This window comes from Simochromis diagramma, unplaced genomic scaffold (genome assembly GCF_900408965.1).
Source record: "Simochromis diagramma unplaced genomic scaffold, fSimDia1.1 OVJJ01000618.1, whole genome shotgun sequence".
Taxonomy (NCBI): domain Eukaryota; kingdom Metazoa; phylum Chordata; class Actinopteri; order Cichliformes; family Cichlidae; genus Simochromis; species Simochromis diagramma.
Window position 1 is genome coordinate 513068 of NW_024387423.1, and position 18140 is coordinate 531207.

The window sequence follows — 18140 nt, forward strand, 5'->3', positions numbered from 1 at the left end:
CTCATAACCATTGATCAACAACCACTGACCAAAACCCACTGATCAAAGACCACTGATCAAAGACCACTGATCAAAGACCATGAGTACCATTCACAGAGAGTTGGGGAATGGCTGCATTCACAGAATTGTAAGATGGCGAAAGATGTACCCTTAGGCCCCCTCCTCGATTCAGAGATGGTCTTTCCCTTTTCACGTAAATGGCCTCCTATACTCCGCGCTCAAACCAGCGTTCCTCCCTGCAGTCAGCTGAGACTGAAGAAGTCACTTGGATGAGTGACGAAACGTTTCTCCCACAAAACGCTACGTCCAGATGAACAGAATCAACTTTTGGAGATGTATATAGACAGTTTAATATTACTACAGTAGGAAGCCACAGGAAAATGGACAAAATCACTTCTCTTACCTGCAGCAGGAAGTCAAAAAGAGCTAGCCTTCCCCACTCTGAGTGCTGCACTCCCACGCAGGGGGCTGACCTCAGGTCTGTTTCACTCCCACAGCGAGCTTTTAGCAGTTTCTGGTAGTGAACCCAGCTGAGCTGTATTGAGTTCTGGTCATTGTCTTCATCAGAAAGGTGGTGAATATCTGGGTCCCACCACACTGCAGGTCTGGGGGTGCCATTAATGTACCTGTTGGGCAGCACGTGGCTATGAAAGGTCCTCAGAACTGCGGGGAGACTTCTGTTGAGTCCCAGCACTCTGTCCAGGTGGAAGGCGAACACTTCAATCCAGTCATCAGTGCGCTTGACCAGGGCGCAGCAGCCCTGCTGACAGCGCTCACTGTGGGTAGTTGAACGTCCACGTCCTTCTCCGTGCTGATGTGAGTTTTTCATCACGGATGGCTTCTGTGATGGATGAATACAGTTAGATAATGCTGTTCACTTTACTCTAAGACCATGCACCCATTATGATCCTATAGCCATGTATATTTAATTGTAAGGACTTCATTTACGACAAACTGAATATTTATTCAACTAGCAGATTATGGCTTTTTATCCAGTAATTAAAGGATGGGACCTTTTAACATCTTTCATATATAAATGTGCCAAAGGTGGAGCTAGAGTATACATAATAATATTGTTGAATTCTTTCAAATGTAATATATTTTCTCTCCTTTTCCATAAACAGCAGGAATCCATTATCAGACTCAAAAACCCGCTTGACTTGTGAGCACAACCATCAGCTCTTAGTTGTGTCACACTGTCACTGCATGACAATCCAGCTTAATGGATGAAACTGCTGTTACTCTAGACTTTTGGTTTTGGCCACAAATCCCATGAAAAGACTGAAACAACAATATGTTATTCCAACACTTTCATTCTGGAATTAAACTGACAAAACTGACAAGTCAATAACACGACTGGGTATAAAACAAGCAACCCTGAGACAGGTAGTTTCCCCCGAGTACAGATGGGCAGCTTTGAGTAATACTCAACATAAATTTGTGAAGGCTTTATTAACACGCTAGACTTGAATATAACTGTTTAATATGGTGGACAATTTATGGTATCTACACTTGTTTGTGAAGCTTTGTGAAATATTCTCTATTGTTTTGTGATAATGTTATTATGTTTGATTGCTCAGCATGTCTTAAATCCTCTACAAACTCAGACTGTGGTCTGGCACATATTTCAGTATTCTGTTTGCATGTGTTCTCTGTCACGTTATGCTTCTGTTTCTTTTCTGTTGTGAAGGCAGCGTCCTGCTGACCTTTCAGTTTTATTTATACTTTCTGCTTTGTAAGGCTGAGGCAGTCACACAAAATACTAAACTAACAACTAGTAATCAACTGAATTAAAATATGAAATAAGTATTTATAAAACCGCTTTCACCACACAAAAAATGAATTCATGTCTTTATCATATTTTTTTGCATGAATGAGCAAAATACTTTTTGTATCACTTACATGGACTTTCTAAATGACAGCACAAACCATTAAATAAATAAATAAATAACTTGTAGTACTTACTGTAATATTTTACAGTTAATCCATCATTTATAAGTATAACAGTGCTGGCATTATTTCCATTATATATGAGCTTATTAATTCAAAATAAACCATGTTTAGAAAGTACAAAATAAGAAGGAATGCTCTTCAAATAAGTATTTACTAACTGATTACTAATGCTTCATAGTGCGTAACTATATTACAAACATTTTATGCAGTAATAGGATTATAAAGTCTAACCAATTCATCCACATTTGGTGCAATAATGAGTTTTTCCAGTGAGATGACTGCGACTGTGAGACTGAGTCAAAATATACCACAGTGTGTGTGTTCAGAGAATGAAGTGCAGCAGCAGGAGTGCTGTTTTAAATAGTTCTAGAGAAGAATAGCTGCTCTTTGGTGCAGAATAACATGCCTCACACAGTATCCGGCTTCGATTACACATGCACAGTGCTAAGATGCATTCACTGTTGGTTTTTGCAGAATTCAGCATCTCATCCTGTCACCCAGGCATGCCGTCACCACTGACCCTGTGTGTCTCAGGAAGTGTGACAAGGATGGCACAATATTCAAGGCCAACACAATACGGGCTGACAATCTCAAGCAGTATTCAGCTTACATTGCCAAATTACACCTTTGGCTTGTTATGGTCATATCAGAGCAGCGCTCTTTCACCTGCTTTCACCTCATCTGTGTCAGTCTGTGAGGCGTCTGCATTATGTGATTGAAAAAGTAGGAAACAGCTTTTTAACATTGAGAAGTGTTTTCAACTTAAAATTACAGTCAGCAATACAACACACCTGCTGGTCTGCTGGAGCATCCAGTGCCACTTGGAGCACCTGTCCGTGTCCCGGCATCCTGGTCTTGCTAACCACCTCGCCCTTAGCGAGGAACTCCATCTTCTGGATGTCTTCCCTGCTGAACCAGGGAAGGCGGTGCAAGTCGGCCCTGATCCTTCTGCGGTCGCTGTCTGGGAAGTCCTGCTCTGTAAAGCTTTGACACCAGTCGATGTCATCTTCCATCACAGCGACCTCTGGTTTGGACAAAGCCTTTCTGTTGGCCAGTGATCCCGGGATCTTTTTTGCATCTGAGGGATCCTCAGAGAGATTACAGTGTTTTATGAAATATCCAGCGGGCTTTTTAACAGCCTGCACATTGTCTGATTTCAGATTGTGTTTTGTTGGTTGTTTGTGTTTTTTTAAACCCAGGTGTTGTTGTGCTATCTTTGCACTTGTATGGCTGCCATGTATCTGTTTGTCTGCATTCCTGTTTGTGTGTCTAAACCAAAATTTGGCTGCCTGTCTATCTGCAGCTCCTGTCTCACTTTCTATGGGATCTGCTGAAGCACTCTTTTCAAGATAAATGTATGTTTGTGTAGCTTGCGTTGCCACAGCACTGTGGTTGCTTGGTTTAATTCTGTGCTTTGGCAGCATGTTGTTGTCTATAAACTCTGGATGGGGACGGTGATGACTGGCTGGCTGGCTGGCGCCTGCCAGCTCTTTTCTCTTGGAGGCAATGCCTTTGCTTTTGTGTTTATTTCTTTGTATGTCAGCGCGACGTCTCTCTTTGATGCTGTTTTTGTCATTGCCAGCAGCGTCCCCGAAAGGTTTAAGTGGCACAGAATGTTTAGATGTCCCTCTTCTACTGCTGCTTCTCAAGCTCCTGCTGTACATGTGAGTGAGTGGCTGCTGGAAGCCAGCAGCTGGAAGGGTCTCCACAATCCTGTTCCTGGACCTGAACTCCCCCGTAGAACTCAGGGCCCGGGACGACCTCCAGGCGATGTGAGCGGGTGGTGAAGGGAGTGGCAGAGTGACTGTCATCACAAAGATCATGAGGAAGAGAAGGAAAAGAGGGGTAAGAAGTAGGATCCATTTGTGACCACACCAGAGTTTGGACCACACTCGCCAGGCCTGTGGTTAAAAAACAAAACCAAACACAAAAACAGATAAAAAAGAAACAGAAGTTAGAGGGAGAGTGAGAGACCAATGATTATAATGGAGAGGGAACATAAAAATCAAAGATAGCATCTGCAATAAACAGACTGGAGTGCTCAGTGCTCCTGCGGGGTCTTTCTCCTGGCATGTGGAAAACAAACTCTACAAGGGAAAGCTGAAAAACAATCTGATGTGGGCACACAGCTCGGGTCGGTTGCATGAGATCAGAATAGTGACCTCTGAGTCATCAGTTTACGTGAGAGGAATAATCTGGAATTTTGTAGCACAGAGCCATCAGCACTGAAACGTCCTGTGCATGCTGCACAAACATGAATGTGTGAGGAGCAGAATATAAAGAATATAAAGCTCGTGTCAGGCGGCTGCATTTTTCCAGTAGCTTACAATTGCATTGGACCTATCCAGCTGAGACCAATACAGCTGTGGCATGCCCGTTGCCTGTGCCCAGCAAGGATGGAAAAGCCGTATTCCTCACAATGTGCTCTCACTGCCCCAGTACGACTCGTGGTGTTCTTGCTGAAGGCTCTGTCAAAGTGATTTTGTCGCAGAGGTGCTAGCCCTTTATTTACTGTAGACTGCACTCCTTCTATTTGCTTTTAAACAGCAAAACTATAACTCCATGACGCTGACATTCAAATAATAGAGCTGGAATTGGCCCTTCCAATGATTTATCGTCCAATTTTTCAAGGGGTTGTGTTGCAAGAAGTCTCTGTAGCAGCATTTGTTTTATTTGACAGATCTGAGCTGAAACTCGAAATAAAATTGTTTGAGAACAGGATGGTAGCTCCTCTGCAGACAGGGTGGCCTACCAGTGGAAATATTAAGAAGCTAAGTGGCAGAGGACGCATACAGCACTTTTCTCATCAGCAAAACTTCCTGCAACTGCTGGATGAACCACACAGCTCCATCTGAATACCACACTTTCCCCCCACCTGTAAGTAAAGCCATATGTGAATGCTGCCAGGTTGACCCAGATAACTGCTCTGTCCCTGCCTGCTCTCTCGCTCGCTCCCTCCCTTTGCATCACCTTCATTTTTTTCTGCATTCAGGTGAAGGAATGTTTCAGACCCTTGAGATCTCTTCCTCATCTCAAAGCCTCTTAACAACATGCCCAGATTCCTCCACCTGTGAAAGGGTTCCATTATTCTTCTCCTGGACTGGACGGCCTGAATCAGGCTGCCTGTGCTGACAGAGCCTGTACAAACTACCCAACAGTACCAGTGTGAGACTTGGAGTGTCAGACTTATATAGATATATTCATCTACCGCTCAAAGACAATTTTTAATGCTGTAGTTAACAGTGTTAAAGAGACTACAGTATATTATAGTAGCCACACATTCAGTCCAGAATTGATCAAATGTGCTACATGGAGAAATTGAATGTCACTGAATCATTAGTGTGAGACTCTGCTGAATTACTTTAAATAAATGAGATCATTACTGAGCAGACTGGCAGCGTTTACTGACCTCTTAATGCCTTTTTATATTTCACGCTAATGGATTGGATTTCACAGCAAATCTGCAGCTCGCCTGCCTCAGACACTTTCGAGCAGGACTGCTCTGACTGAAAACTCACCTTAACCTTCATTGTAAAGAGGTTTAAATAGTTACTCCAAGTCAATAATGCAGATAAACTCCTTAAAGCTATATTGTATTTGGTCATTAGCCACGCATCATATTAATCCTTTATCTATCCATTTATTATCTGAAATGTTTATTTAACCAATCAGATGCTACTGCTATTTGCAGTCAGAATCAGAATCAGAATCAGAAAGGGTTTTATTGCCAAATGTTGAGCAGGTTTACAACATTAGGAAATTGCTGCGGTGCTTCAGTGCAAACATACTGTCATAAATTACGCTTAAATAGACATGAAAAATAAATAAATAAATAAAAATAAGAATAAGAATTAAAAGTGCTAAGTAGATAGATATATACATGAGTGCAGGTGGTGATCAGTGCCAAACATGGAATGATGCAGTGAACACAGCGTAGGGTCATGTGTTAGTGGTGGGAACAGTCATATGGTTATTGTTCATGAGTCTAACAGCAGAGGGGAAGAAACTGTTCTTATGGCGAGAGGTTCTGGTGCGAATGGACCGGAGCCTCCTGCCTGAGGGGAGCAGGTCAAACAGACTGTGTCCAGGGTGAGAAGGGTCAGCTGAGATCCGAGCTGCACGCCCCAGTGTCCTGGAGGTGTACAGGTCCTGCAGAGATGGGAGTCTGCAGCCAATCACCTTCTCAGCAGAGCGCAGTCCCACAAACACTTTAATCTTTAACTGGTTGGTCAATTATTAGATAGCTTAAAAATATCAAAAAATATTAAGAAATTCACAATCATAATATTTTAACTATTAATACAAATTCTCAAGTAATACAGAAATAGCTTATCTGAAATGTTCAAATTCATTCAACTCCGATGTTCTATGATGTTTTTAAATACACAATACAGATGTATGACATACCAAGATGGTGCATTATATTATTTTTAACTTACACAGAACTGGTTGAAATCTTTGGCGTCTATAAGCTGTAAAAACTTGAGATTTTAAGATATATTCATGTAGTCTGTGATTTTGCGACTCTTTATGGCATCATTGTGATGTTGTCGGGTGACAGATTGCACAGCACTTTAATACGTTACTCAATATGGTTTCTTGAAATTCTTTTCAAGGTCAACTTTGACCTTAGGGCAGTACCAATGAAGGTCAAGGTCAAATGTTTAGCCAACCTAGGTACCTAGGTATGTCCCTCGAGGCCTAGTCTATTTTTAAGTTTGAAGATGATCAATAAAATATTATGGGTAATATATAGTTTTTAACCTATCCCCACTGTCCAAAGGCATGCAGTTGGTAGGGATATGTTAATTGGAAACTCTAAATGGTTGTGAGTGCAAATGGTTGTCTGTGTCTATATGTTTGTCCTGCGACAGACTGGCGGCCTGTCACAGTGTACCCGGCCACTCGCTCTAAGACAGCTGGGAGGACTCCAACCCCGCGCGACCGTGAAAAAGGATAAGCAGAAGCGAATGAATGGATGGATAAAGTTTTTATTGAGTTTCAAATTTGGTGGGACCTTGGCCGGATTTTCATCTTAGTTCAACCTATCACTGGTATCTACCATCACATCAAATGTGAACATACCTTCACAACTGTGGCCGTTAACCTGCTAACAAACAAAACTTTTTTTTGGTCAAAAGACGAGAGTGCATCCAGAAGACAACTGCATTCTGCTGCTACAACAACTCTTTGCAAGCACCTACACAGAGTGATGATAAAACTGAGTGTCTGCTGACCCCAGCAGCAACCGGACCCTGAACTTAAACAGGTAACCAAAGCAACCACTGTTTCTAACTGTACATTTTTCTTAAGTAAAATCACTTTACTGTAAAAGTCTCTTTGTGCTCGTTTTCATCTTTGATTTGTGCTGTCGGCTTTGTGTTCTTACCCTAAATACTAAAGAGAAAGATCACACGCGTCCTCATTAGGATAAGGATTTGTAATGATGTGTGTAACTGTAGCCTATCGGTTTATATTGTCAAATGGTAATTAAGAGACAGTGTGTTTCAGGTTTCAGTAAAGTACGACATAATTTTTTAGGAAAGTGTTCTGTGTAATACATTCGTTTTTTGAGTAACAACCCCAACACTGACCACAACAAATAGGTGAAATACTCCCAACATTAGACATTACATTCATGCAGATTTATTACATGCCGTGTCGTCATTGATGTGCTGCTTAGAGAGCCAGTGACAATCCATTGAGAATCAAATTAATAAGTGACGTTCCCAGTTCCCATCCCCACTCCTGTATACAATTTATGAAGCTAAACTGCACAAAGTCAGTTTTTCAGCTAATGACTGAATTTGATTATAATACTGAACTATTAAATCTAACATGATACCTTTATAGTACTATATAAATGAACTTTATTCAAGTTCAACATTGATTTTTAATTTAGTTCCACCTTGGTCTTCTTCCGCTACTGAAGAAAGTATGTGGCTCTTTTTCCTTCCTAATTCTTCAGCCTGTCTGCTGTGCTGAGCAGGTAGTGTACTGTACAGTGGCCGTTTGAAGCTTTTTCACAGAAAAAAGTTGCCTGCTGCTTTGAGAAATTAAGTCTGTGAAAAAGTGCTCAGTGTGATACCGACAGTAGACTTCAGACTATAAAAAACCAAACCGGGAACTGAGAGAGATAATCATTTGCAGTGAGTGTGCCACTAAGTGAAAATACTCTTACTGTTTCTAGTCAAGTAAGCCATTACTAATCTTTTAATGCACTTCACACATAATACAAACACAATACATTTTGGTCAGTTTAAAATTGCACTTTCTTCTTATGCACATAGTGTTTCCTAATAATAATAATTTCTAATGTGTTTTCATTGTAGTCCAATGAAATATCCCACCAACAGCCTGCATTAACTCATCAGTGACAACGCCCCCACCAAGGAAAAGCAGTATAGTAGTCACAAGTGCCATCCTGTTATTGTGGCAGGTCAAGCTGAAAAATGTCTTTATCATTGAGTTTCATTTTAGCCACTGTAAGACTCACACGACACTGCCACCATCAAGACAAATTTTTAACTGCTAACAGTTTACAGGATTCTTATTTAATACAATCAACCTGGATCTGCAGTGACTTTAAACTTTGTGTTTCAAATTATAGCTCAAATTATGACCTTGCATTGAAGACACAAGGTGATAGCATTCCATATGCAATACTACAGCCCCACACAACACACACACACACACTCCTCTGCGTTAGCAGTTACTTTGGCTGAGATTTGCTAATTAGTGTCCATTCGTGTGCAGCTTAGCATAGCTTGATGTGAATATGCCAACAGTGGAGTGTGCTGTTGCCTTTAGCACCTCTCTATAGTATCCAAAGATGCACAGAGCCAGACTTTTTAAATGTTTAGAATGAGAGGGGAGGGAAAACTCACTGCATGAGTCACGTGATGTGGTTGGCTGTACTTTTGACTGTGCTGTCATGCACTTTGACCCACAGAATAAATACTTTGAAAGAAAGAACTGGAAAAACACAATGAATAAATATACAGAGTGGTGAGAAGCCGCGCACACACACACTCACATGCGTATGTAAGCCTTTTCTGCCGCGATAAGAATCACAAACCCCTAAAGACCTGAGGTTATAGAGTCTAACTCAATGTAGCGTTTTGTTTGTGCTTTCAAAGAGAAAAATGACACTATTACTGCCAAGCTAAAGATATTTTACACTTGTTATCTTCCCAGTTTTCTTTTTTCTCTGACAGGTTATTTGTGTCTGCAGTCCTGCCTCTTTGTCTGGCTCCAGTCTTCTTCCTCCGCTGCTTTGACAGCAGCCCTAGGGCCAGCAGTTTCTCTCTCCACTACAAATGAAATGAAACCGGTGTCCACGGTTACCAGAGTTCAGGTACGCATAGCTCCCGTAGATTCAAAACAGGTCACCAGGTGCAGGCACAAAGCAGCGTGCAACGTGGATTTAATGCATTAAAGCATGGTGGGAAGCAGTGAAAGCAGTTTAGAGATATTTCAGTCTAATGAGGAAACTTCAAATTTTCCTTTGTGATGACGTTTTAAATTACCCTGAACCATTCCTTAGGTATGCTGCTATCGGCTCAGGCTTTTGTTTTTCAAAACTTCAACATCATCTGATAAAGAATAGACCCTTTCAAAATATGGAAACAACAAACATGTTCGACACCCTGTCAAGTCAAACCAGGCTATGAGGGAGGAGATGCTAGCCTCTGGTGATGTGCGGCACAGATGTAAAGAAATGACTCTAACAAGCATTGCTAGCTATTCTCGTAAATGCACTTCTTAGAACAGGAAAAGTAAACAGTGGATGAAAATGACTGATTTCCATCCAATTAAAATATTTTTGAGTGACGATATTTGTGAAGCTCCTGAAATGAGATACAAGTTTAGTTCACTTCACTTCAAATTAAGTGTTAAGCAGATATATTATACTTGCATGCAAAAAACTGCCTGCACTGCTTTTGTCCATATAGTTGACTTATGCTGTGTCATTACTATTGCACTGCAATACTGCTGTGGCACCTTGTGTCAATAGATTATCATTTCATATCATTGTGTCATCACTGAAAGTCGGTCATTGGAAAAGACTGGCCCTTTATTTATTTACATTTATAAATGCAGTTGCCTGCAAGCATCAATAAAACGTTCAGATGATATAATGAAGATATGCTGCCCAATAGGGCAGGGCAATATGGCCAAAAATATTTATCACGATATATATTTGAAGATTTGCGAAACGATATGACTGACGCTATAATTGACGCAAGACAAAATGCTTTACAACTCCACAACTTTGTTAGTGCAAAAAAAACCAAGCAGCTATTTATATTAGTTTAGTTCATTAGTTAGTTCCCCCCAGCATTTGCTGCTTTTGTCATAAGGCGTGCAGCTATTTAAAGTACGCCGATTGTTTGTTGAGTCCGCTTCTTTGGTTTCACCACCTCGTTAGTTGAAGCGGACGCCTTTTCACATGCTTTAGCAGCTTTGTTGTACTCCAACAAGTGCTTCTGCTTCAAATGATGAAATAGGCTTGCGGTGTTTCCTCCCTTCACTACGACGGCCTGCTTGCTTGTTCTACAAAAAATTGTGCTTTGGTGGGTATCTGACGGATGAAAACCAAACCACTTCACACCACTGAAGTTGCACAATTTTTACAAACCAGTTCTGGTTCATCTGTTTCATTCAACGATCCGCTTTCGCCCTTTTCTCTGTCGCTGCCATGCTTTTTCTGAGATGTGTGTACGAAAGGTACTGCGCATGCGCATTTTACCCATATTCTGTTGCGATATTTCATTTTCTTATCATTGCCTAACATTGTACCGGAATTACCGTGAAAGGTATAATATGGCCCACCCCTACTGCCCAATCCTATCAACCTGTCTGCAATATATCCAAATGAAACTAAATAATTTTGTGGTTTTCACCTACTAGAGGACAGCAATACAAAGGGAGTCATCTTTTAGCACAACGCACAAAGGGGGGAATTTAGAGAACAGCGAATTCATCATGTTTCATCTCTCTTATCTGCTAAGAGTTTATCGCTAATGTAAACTGGAGTCATCTGTATTAAAGCACTACAAAGTGTTCTGCATCTGCATGTGTGTTTGCAGATGTAGAATGATATCATGGTTTAGTGGACATATTATGCTTTTGATATTTCTGTTATATCCTGCAACACTGGTGGATGTTCATATGAAACATGGCCAGAGTTTCAAATAAAGTCCAAGTAATCCCTGTGAGCCAAAAGCTCAGGATTTGGACTTCTCCTAAAACTCTGTTTCAGACAGCTATTTTTGTTCTTGGCTCTATGTGATGTTATACAGAGAGGACGTCACTGTTATGGTCATCTCAGGCACTGAGCACAGAAAACCTATAAAACCTGATGTTCAAACTTTGTGTTTGTGAGAGGCAGCCAATGAGATTTTAACTGGGGACGGGAAAGGAAACTCAAAAAAGCTTATTACAAAGGATGAACTAAGAAGATGAATCATTTTGAAGTCTTAATCATGAAAAGCTGGTCTAGTAAAGTCCAGGAATAAAGACTGTGGCAAAGTTGTTGTTGTTGATGATGATGATGATGATGATGATGATGATGAATAATTAGTCCCCTCTAAGTAGATTTGTGACTAAAAGATGATATGTTGTTTATTTAATATCTGGCAGCTTCATATCTAACCCTCCACATGTACAGTGGGGCAAAAAAGTATTTAGTCAGCCACCGATTGTGCAAGTTCCCCCACTTAAAATGATGACAGAGGTCAGTAATTTGCACCAGAGGTACACTTCAACTGTGAGAGACAGAATGTGAAAAAAAAATCCATGAATTCACATGGTAGGATTTGTAAAGAATTTATTCGTAAATTAGGGTGGAAAATAAGTATTTGGTCACCTCAAACATGGAAAATCTCTGGCTCTCACAGACCTGTAACGTCTTCTGTAAGAAGCTTTTCTGTCCCCCACTCGTTACCTGTATGAATGGCACCTGTTTGAACTCATCATCTGTATAAAAGACACCTGTCCACAGCCTCAAACAGTCAGACTCCAAACGCCGCCATGGCCAAGACCAAAGAGCTTTCGAAGGACACCAGGAAAAGTATTGTAGACCTGCACCAGACTGGGAAGAGTGAATCTACAATAGGCAAGCAGCTTGGTGTGAAAAAATCAACTGTGGGAGCAATCATCAGAAAATGGAAGACATACAAGACCACTGATAATCTCCCTCGATCTGGGGCTCCACGCAAGATCTCATCCCAGTGGGGTCAAAATGATCATGAGAACGGTGAGCAAAGATCCCAGAACCACACGGGGGGACCTGGTGAATGACCTGCAGAGAGCTGGGACCAAAGTAACAAAGGTCACCATCAGTAACACACTACAACGGCAGGGAATCAAATCCCGCAGTGCCAGACGTGTTCCGCTGCTGAAGCCAGTGCATGTCCAGGCCCGTCTGAAGTTTGCCAGAGAGCACATGGATGATACAGCAGAGGATTGGGAGAATGTCATGTGGTCAGATGAAACCAAAGTAGAACTTTTTGGTATAAACTCAACTTGTCGTGTTTGGAGGAAGATGAATACTGAGTTGCATCCCAAGAACACCATACCTACTGTGAAGCATGGGGGTGGAAACATCATGCTATGGGGCTGTTTTTCTGCCAAGGGGACAGGACGACTGATCCGTGTTAAGGACAGAATGAATGGGGCCATGTATCGTGAGATTTTGAGCCAAAACCTCCTTCCATCAGTGAGAACTTTGAAGATGAAACGAGGCTGGGTCTTCCAACATGACAATGATCCAAAACACACCGCCCGGGCAACAAAGGAGTGGCTCTGTAAGAAGCATTTGAAAGTCCTGGAGTGGCCTAGCCAGTCTCCAGACCTCAACCCCATAGAAAATCTGTGGCGGGAGTTGAAAGTCCGTGTTGCTCGGCGACAGCCCAAAACATCACTGCTCTCGAGAAGATCTGCATGGAGGAATGGGCCAAAATACCAGCTACTGTGTGTGCAAACCTGGTAAAGACCTATAGTAAACGTTTGACCTCTGTTATTGCCAACAAAGGTTATGTTACAAAGTATTGAGTTGTATTTTTGTTATTGACCAAATACTTATTTTCCACCCTGATTTACGAATAAATTCTTTACAAATCCTACCATGTGGATTCATGGATTTTTTTTTCACATTCTGTCTCTCACAGTTGAAGTGTACCTCTGGTGCAAATTACTGACCTCTGTCATCATTTTAGGTGGGGGAACTTGCACAATCGGTGGCTGACTAAATACTTTTTTGCCCCACTGTATGTATACCTCCTACCTGCTCTGACAGGCCAGGTGTGCCACTATCTGACAGCTCCTGGCTCATTTCCCCTTTCTTTTCTTTTTAATATCACTTCTTTTCTTCTCTTCCTGCTCAAATCTGATGGCGAGGTATGCAGCATTAGGTCAAGACACGCAACAGGTGCTGCAGCCAGCCAGCCTCAGGAGAGAATGGAGAAGAAAGGAGGTGAGAATGTCTGGACCCAGAAACCTGTCTCATTTCACCATCTTCTCTATGGCACCTTTTATCAGTGTGTTTAAAGAGACAGGGCAAGACACAACAGAATAAAAGTCTTGACAGAGCAGTGTGCTGGCAGAAGTGGATGTGCTGTTTCCAAAAGTGTGTTTAACTGTGAGACAAAGTCAGCAGAACAGTGCAATTACGGGTAACCTCTAACATACCAGATGGATGTCCTCACATTAACAAACGGAAACTGGCCATCAGGTTGGAAGAGCATTAGCTAACCATCTGTGCTGTAGTTAGTGTGACATGGCTCAAAACAAATACACTTTGTGATTTACTAACAGAAGGGTAGACTCAGTACACTTCTGTTACACCTAATGAGGGTGAGGAGGGGTATATTTGGACTTAGTGCTATAAAAGGGAAAAATTAGCCAGAAATGACCACCTTACTGGACATACACCAGTCAAATCATACATAAGGCAGGAAGGTCCTCTTGTGTTACCGTCCACATGTTTGATCAGTATCACAGTTTTAATGGAACTCTTTCAGTTACATCATTCAGTTACTAGTTTATTTATTCTTCACAGAGGATTTTCTTAAACTTAAAATATTATTCAAATGAAAAATACAAAAAACAGTTTGGAGTTGGCTGCTAAGTCAGTCATGCACAAGCCTGCCTTCACTGCAAGATTTCTGCAGACAGGGACGAAGAGAGCCCCCCCAGCAACAGCAGACTAGCACAGTACCTTGGGGCAAGCAACAAAGTCTCAAAGTCAAGAGTCAAAAGCACAAACTGTTCATAATCCTTTCACACGCTCACCTTGTGAGTCTGGGCTAGGCTCTCTTTCATTCATTTTTACTCAGACTGCACCAAACAGCTCCTAGCTTCAGCTTTTAAGAAGGGGAAACACAGCAATGCTGTGAAGGCAATGGTTGTGCTTATTATGAAACAGATAAAACGAGTGCTTCACAGTAAAAAGGGACAGATTTAGAATTAACTTAAAACTCTATTACATTAGAATTAGAATCACTGCTGAACCTGAACCTGAAAAATTAAGTGAAAAATGAAAAACAAAAAACCGTTTGGAGTTGACTGTTAAGTTAGTCATGCAGTCAAATGAACCAATGAGGGTTGCTGCAAACGGATCCAAAAGTGAATCGGTTTGCACACAAAAGCACATAACTGTGCAAACTACAGGTGACTGCAGCCCTCTGTAGTAAACAAAGCAAGGCAACCAATGCTAGTCCTGTTTGATTGACCGTTTGGCTAGCACTAGTATAAAATAACTGACGGAAATCAAGATCAAAAATTACAAATGCTACAAATTAGGGAAAGTAAATGTGGCTCGAGGCCGTAATTAACTAAGGCTCTGATAACCTCATTGGGGACTTTATTATTAGTTATTAAGCTCTTGACTTTGAACTACAAACGGCAACACCATGGCGAAAAAGAGGTATAAGGAGGTATAAGGATTCATCCTCAAAGATTTCATGTCTTGAACAAATGGCATTTCAGTCCCTGCAGAGTAAGGTGGGATCAAAGGTCGGGAGAGATACAAAGCACAATTTTTATATATATATATATCTAAAAAACCAAAAAAGAATAAAAGTCAACATCTATAAAACATATCTACCAATATACATCCAAGTTATTTGATAATTGCTATCCCAGCTGTTTAAGCTGCATGAGTACTTGAAATTTTTTACTGCTACTATCTTCATTCCATTCTGTTGAGCTGTTTTATTCCAAATGTGGTGCTTCAAGGTCAAACGGAGTGTGGAATTAAGTAAAGCTGAGTGCACTTTGATTTAAATGTACAACAGAGCTGAAGTCTTCATTAATCATTAGTGTTATAGTCTAGCAATTAAACATTTATATAGAGAAGTACAGAAAGAAGCAACTCTATGATGTTGTTGTATAATGAAGTGATACTAACGGGAAAAGAAGGTTTAACAGCGTATGAATGATAAGAAGCTGGCATCAGGGCTTTAGAGAGTTTGAATGAGCCAGCAGCTGAGATTGGTTTAATAGAGCTATCAAAGCTGGAATTATGTTTGAAATTTATGAGGTCAGAAGGTCTCTGTCTGTGCCAGCTTCAATTATAAGAAAGAAAAAAATAAAATAAAATGAAAACACACACGAATACACACATCATCCCCTCATAAACACACACACACACAAACACACACACACACACACACAAGCAAAGAATAACTCTCCGTCTGGATCAAAGTGGATGGAGAGACTAAAAAAAGATAACGAGTTAATTCAATCTGGATTAATTCAATCAGAGAGACATCAAATCTTCAGAGACACAGATATACCGCGCGTGTTTATGTGCAACAGCAACTAACTAACAGCCAAGCGTCAACACAAAAGATACAGCTTGCCACTTCATAACACCCGGTTTGGACTGGTATCCTTTAATATCAGTGACATTGTTAAATTAATTGGATGTGCGTTCAGAGGCCAATTAAATTTGTGCAATGCTCTTACAAAGAGTTCACCTTTACAAGCAAATACACATCACTGGCTGATTCCCAACAAGAACACGATTATCTGTACAGGTTGCTGCTGCAGGATAAACAGTGAGGATAAAATTAATTTATAAAATACCTAAGTTTAGTTTCACAGATAGGATATTAGAAACCCTGAGTGAGCTCTGCTACGAAAGACATGAAACAGCCTCAATTCACCAACAATCAAAAACAGAGACCTGCATGGCATGAAGCATTTATCACTAGCCATTTCAAAGCTTAATTCAGTATGCGTTCAGTCACAGCAGTCAGGGTTCTTCAACTTTGCTGTCTGCTGACAAATTCTAAGGTGTTGCCAAACATTGTTTAACAATTCTCATTCTATCTGTAGCTGGTTTTGAACTTTGTGTCATCCTTTCCAAACGGTTGCCTGAATAAATCCATGACTAAACTCATACCTGACTTGGACGAAGCATCAAAGAATTTTGTATTTTGGCTCACAAAACACAAATGTTACCTCAAAGTTAGTGTTGATTACCTCTGCAAAAATACAAACAGCCTCAATGAGTCAGGAGAACTAAAACAGGATTTAAAAGAAGTTAATTTAAAAAATGTAAGCAGTATCATAACCTATGTTGGGACACAGTTTACCTTGTTCGACTGATGATCACTAATCACGGAAGCCCAAATCATTAACCAAGCTCTCACCTACATAGCTACTCTGACTTCGCCAAACAAGGTGAGTGGACAGTGGTCCAAGAACGCCCTAAGACCATTAGATTTAACATTAGATATTTTTAGAAGAAACACAGTTTTCAATTCTGTGCAGGTTGGGAGAATTAAAGCTACGAGTACTAGCTTTTTTTAAATGGATGAGATAAATGATAACGAATTAATGAATAAAATGAATGACAATAAATAAATGAAAAGAAACGTTATAATTTGAATAATTAACCTTTATTTAACTGGGAATGTCTTATTGTGTTACTGGTAAGGTAGGTAGGTAGGGTTAAATTAGCCTACAACATGCAATACCACAGAGAAGGCTGCTGGCCTCTACCTGTGCTCCTGTACTGCTGTGCTGCTGTACTACTGTATGACCTTAGACTCTAATGATAAAAAGCAGTTCAGATTGTAGATCTTACAGAGAAAAGAATTGGATTTGGCTCAGCTTTACTTTATTCAATAATGATCCATTAAAATATGGCTGGATAAGTGTTGATTTCAACTTATGACTGACTCGGGACATCTCATATAAAAACCCTGCCCAAGTGGTGATGAAGAACAGCATGCCGTGTAGTTTAAAACCAGCTGAGACTTTGAATGTTTTTAGCATGTCCAGTCTGCTGTTTTTGTTTAGAGGAAAACCCCACAGTCATTTACTGAGTCGAAAACAACCGAAAAATGACAGCCGAACAACCGAAAAGGAAAGGTGCAAAAAAGCAAAGAGAAGAAAAGGAGGACAAAAGCGCATCTGAGGAATTCTATAGAAGAGATGAAGTGTGTGTGTGTGTGTGTGTGTGTGTGTGTGTGTGTGTTTCAGCTGTCGACAGCAGACCTTAATGAAAGTGGTCAGATCCTCTTTTTCTCTGACATGCACATGAATAAGGAAGAGCGTGTGAGAAAGGATGGCAGGAAGATGAAAGAAATGCAAAAGCAACGCAACAAAAGCAAAGTGATGTACCAAGGCACAGAATGCATTCAACAACTGCTCGCTTCACTTTCTGATGCATCTGAGTCTGAGGATGATGACAACACATGAAAGATGAAAAATAAATGACTTTTGAGATTACAGCCTGATATCAGTGTATTTTTCTACTCAGACAATAATGGGAACAAAGCAACTATAGAAAGAGGAGATGAGGGAGAAAGAGTTCAGATTATTTTCTTTTAAATATTGGTTATTTTCAATTTCATTTTTGAAACAGAGGATAAAAACATTTTTTCTACTGTGGCTGCACTTACACAGAGAATTTCAATAACATTTAACATGTGTGTTTATCACATTTATTCAGTCGCAAATAATGTCATCAGAGCTAAAATTTGCCAATTCAATTATCAAGCATACCAATACTAAACCCTGCCATAAATGTTTCAAAATGATGGAGTCAGTCTGCTTGACTGGGGTCAAGTTGGAAATGTCATGCAGAGTGATTATAGTCAGTCCAAGTCAGAATGTAGCTGTCTTATTGGACAATCTGTGCAATTGCCTCACAGTCAAAAGTGGCTGTG

At 40.6% G+C, this 18140-nt stretch overlaps 1 protein-coding gene across 4 annotated transcripts in view; it reads right to left on the minus strand.

Annotated features, from left to right (window-relative positions):
* gask1a (golgi associated kinase 1A) overlaps positions 1 to 18140 on the minus strand; it is an 80613-nt gene that overhangs the window by 40707 nt on the left and 21766 nt on the right. For 3 of the 4 annotated variants that reach the window (XM_040013044.1, XM_040013047.1, XM_040013048.1), the window contains exons 2-3: positions 2745 to 3854; positions 404 to 841 (exon numbers count right to left, since the gene is read on the minus strand). In XM_040013044.1, the coding sequence (XP_039868978.1) occupies positions 404 to 841; positions 2745 to 3854 (1548 nt within the window). The remainder of the gene's footprint in view (positions 1 to 403; positions 842 to 2744; positions 3855 to 18140) is intronic. The other variant, XM_040013046.1, reaches the window with a different exon arrangement.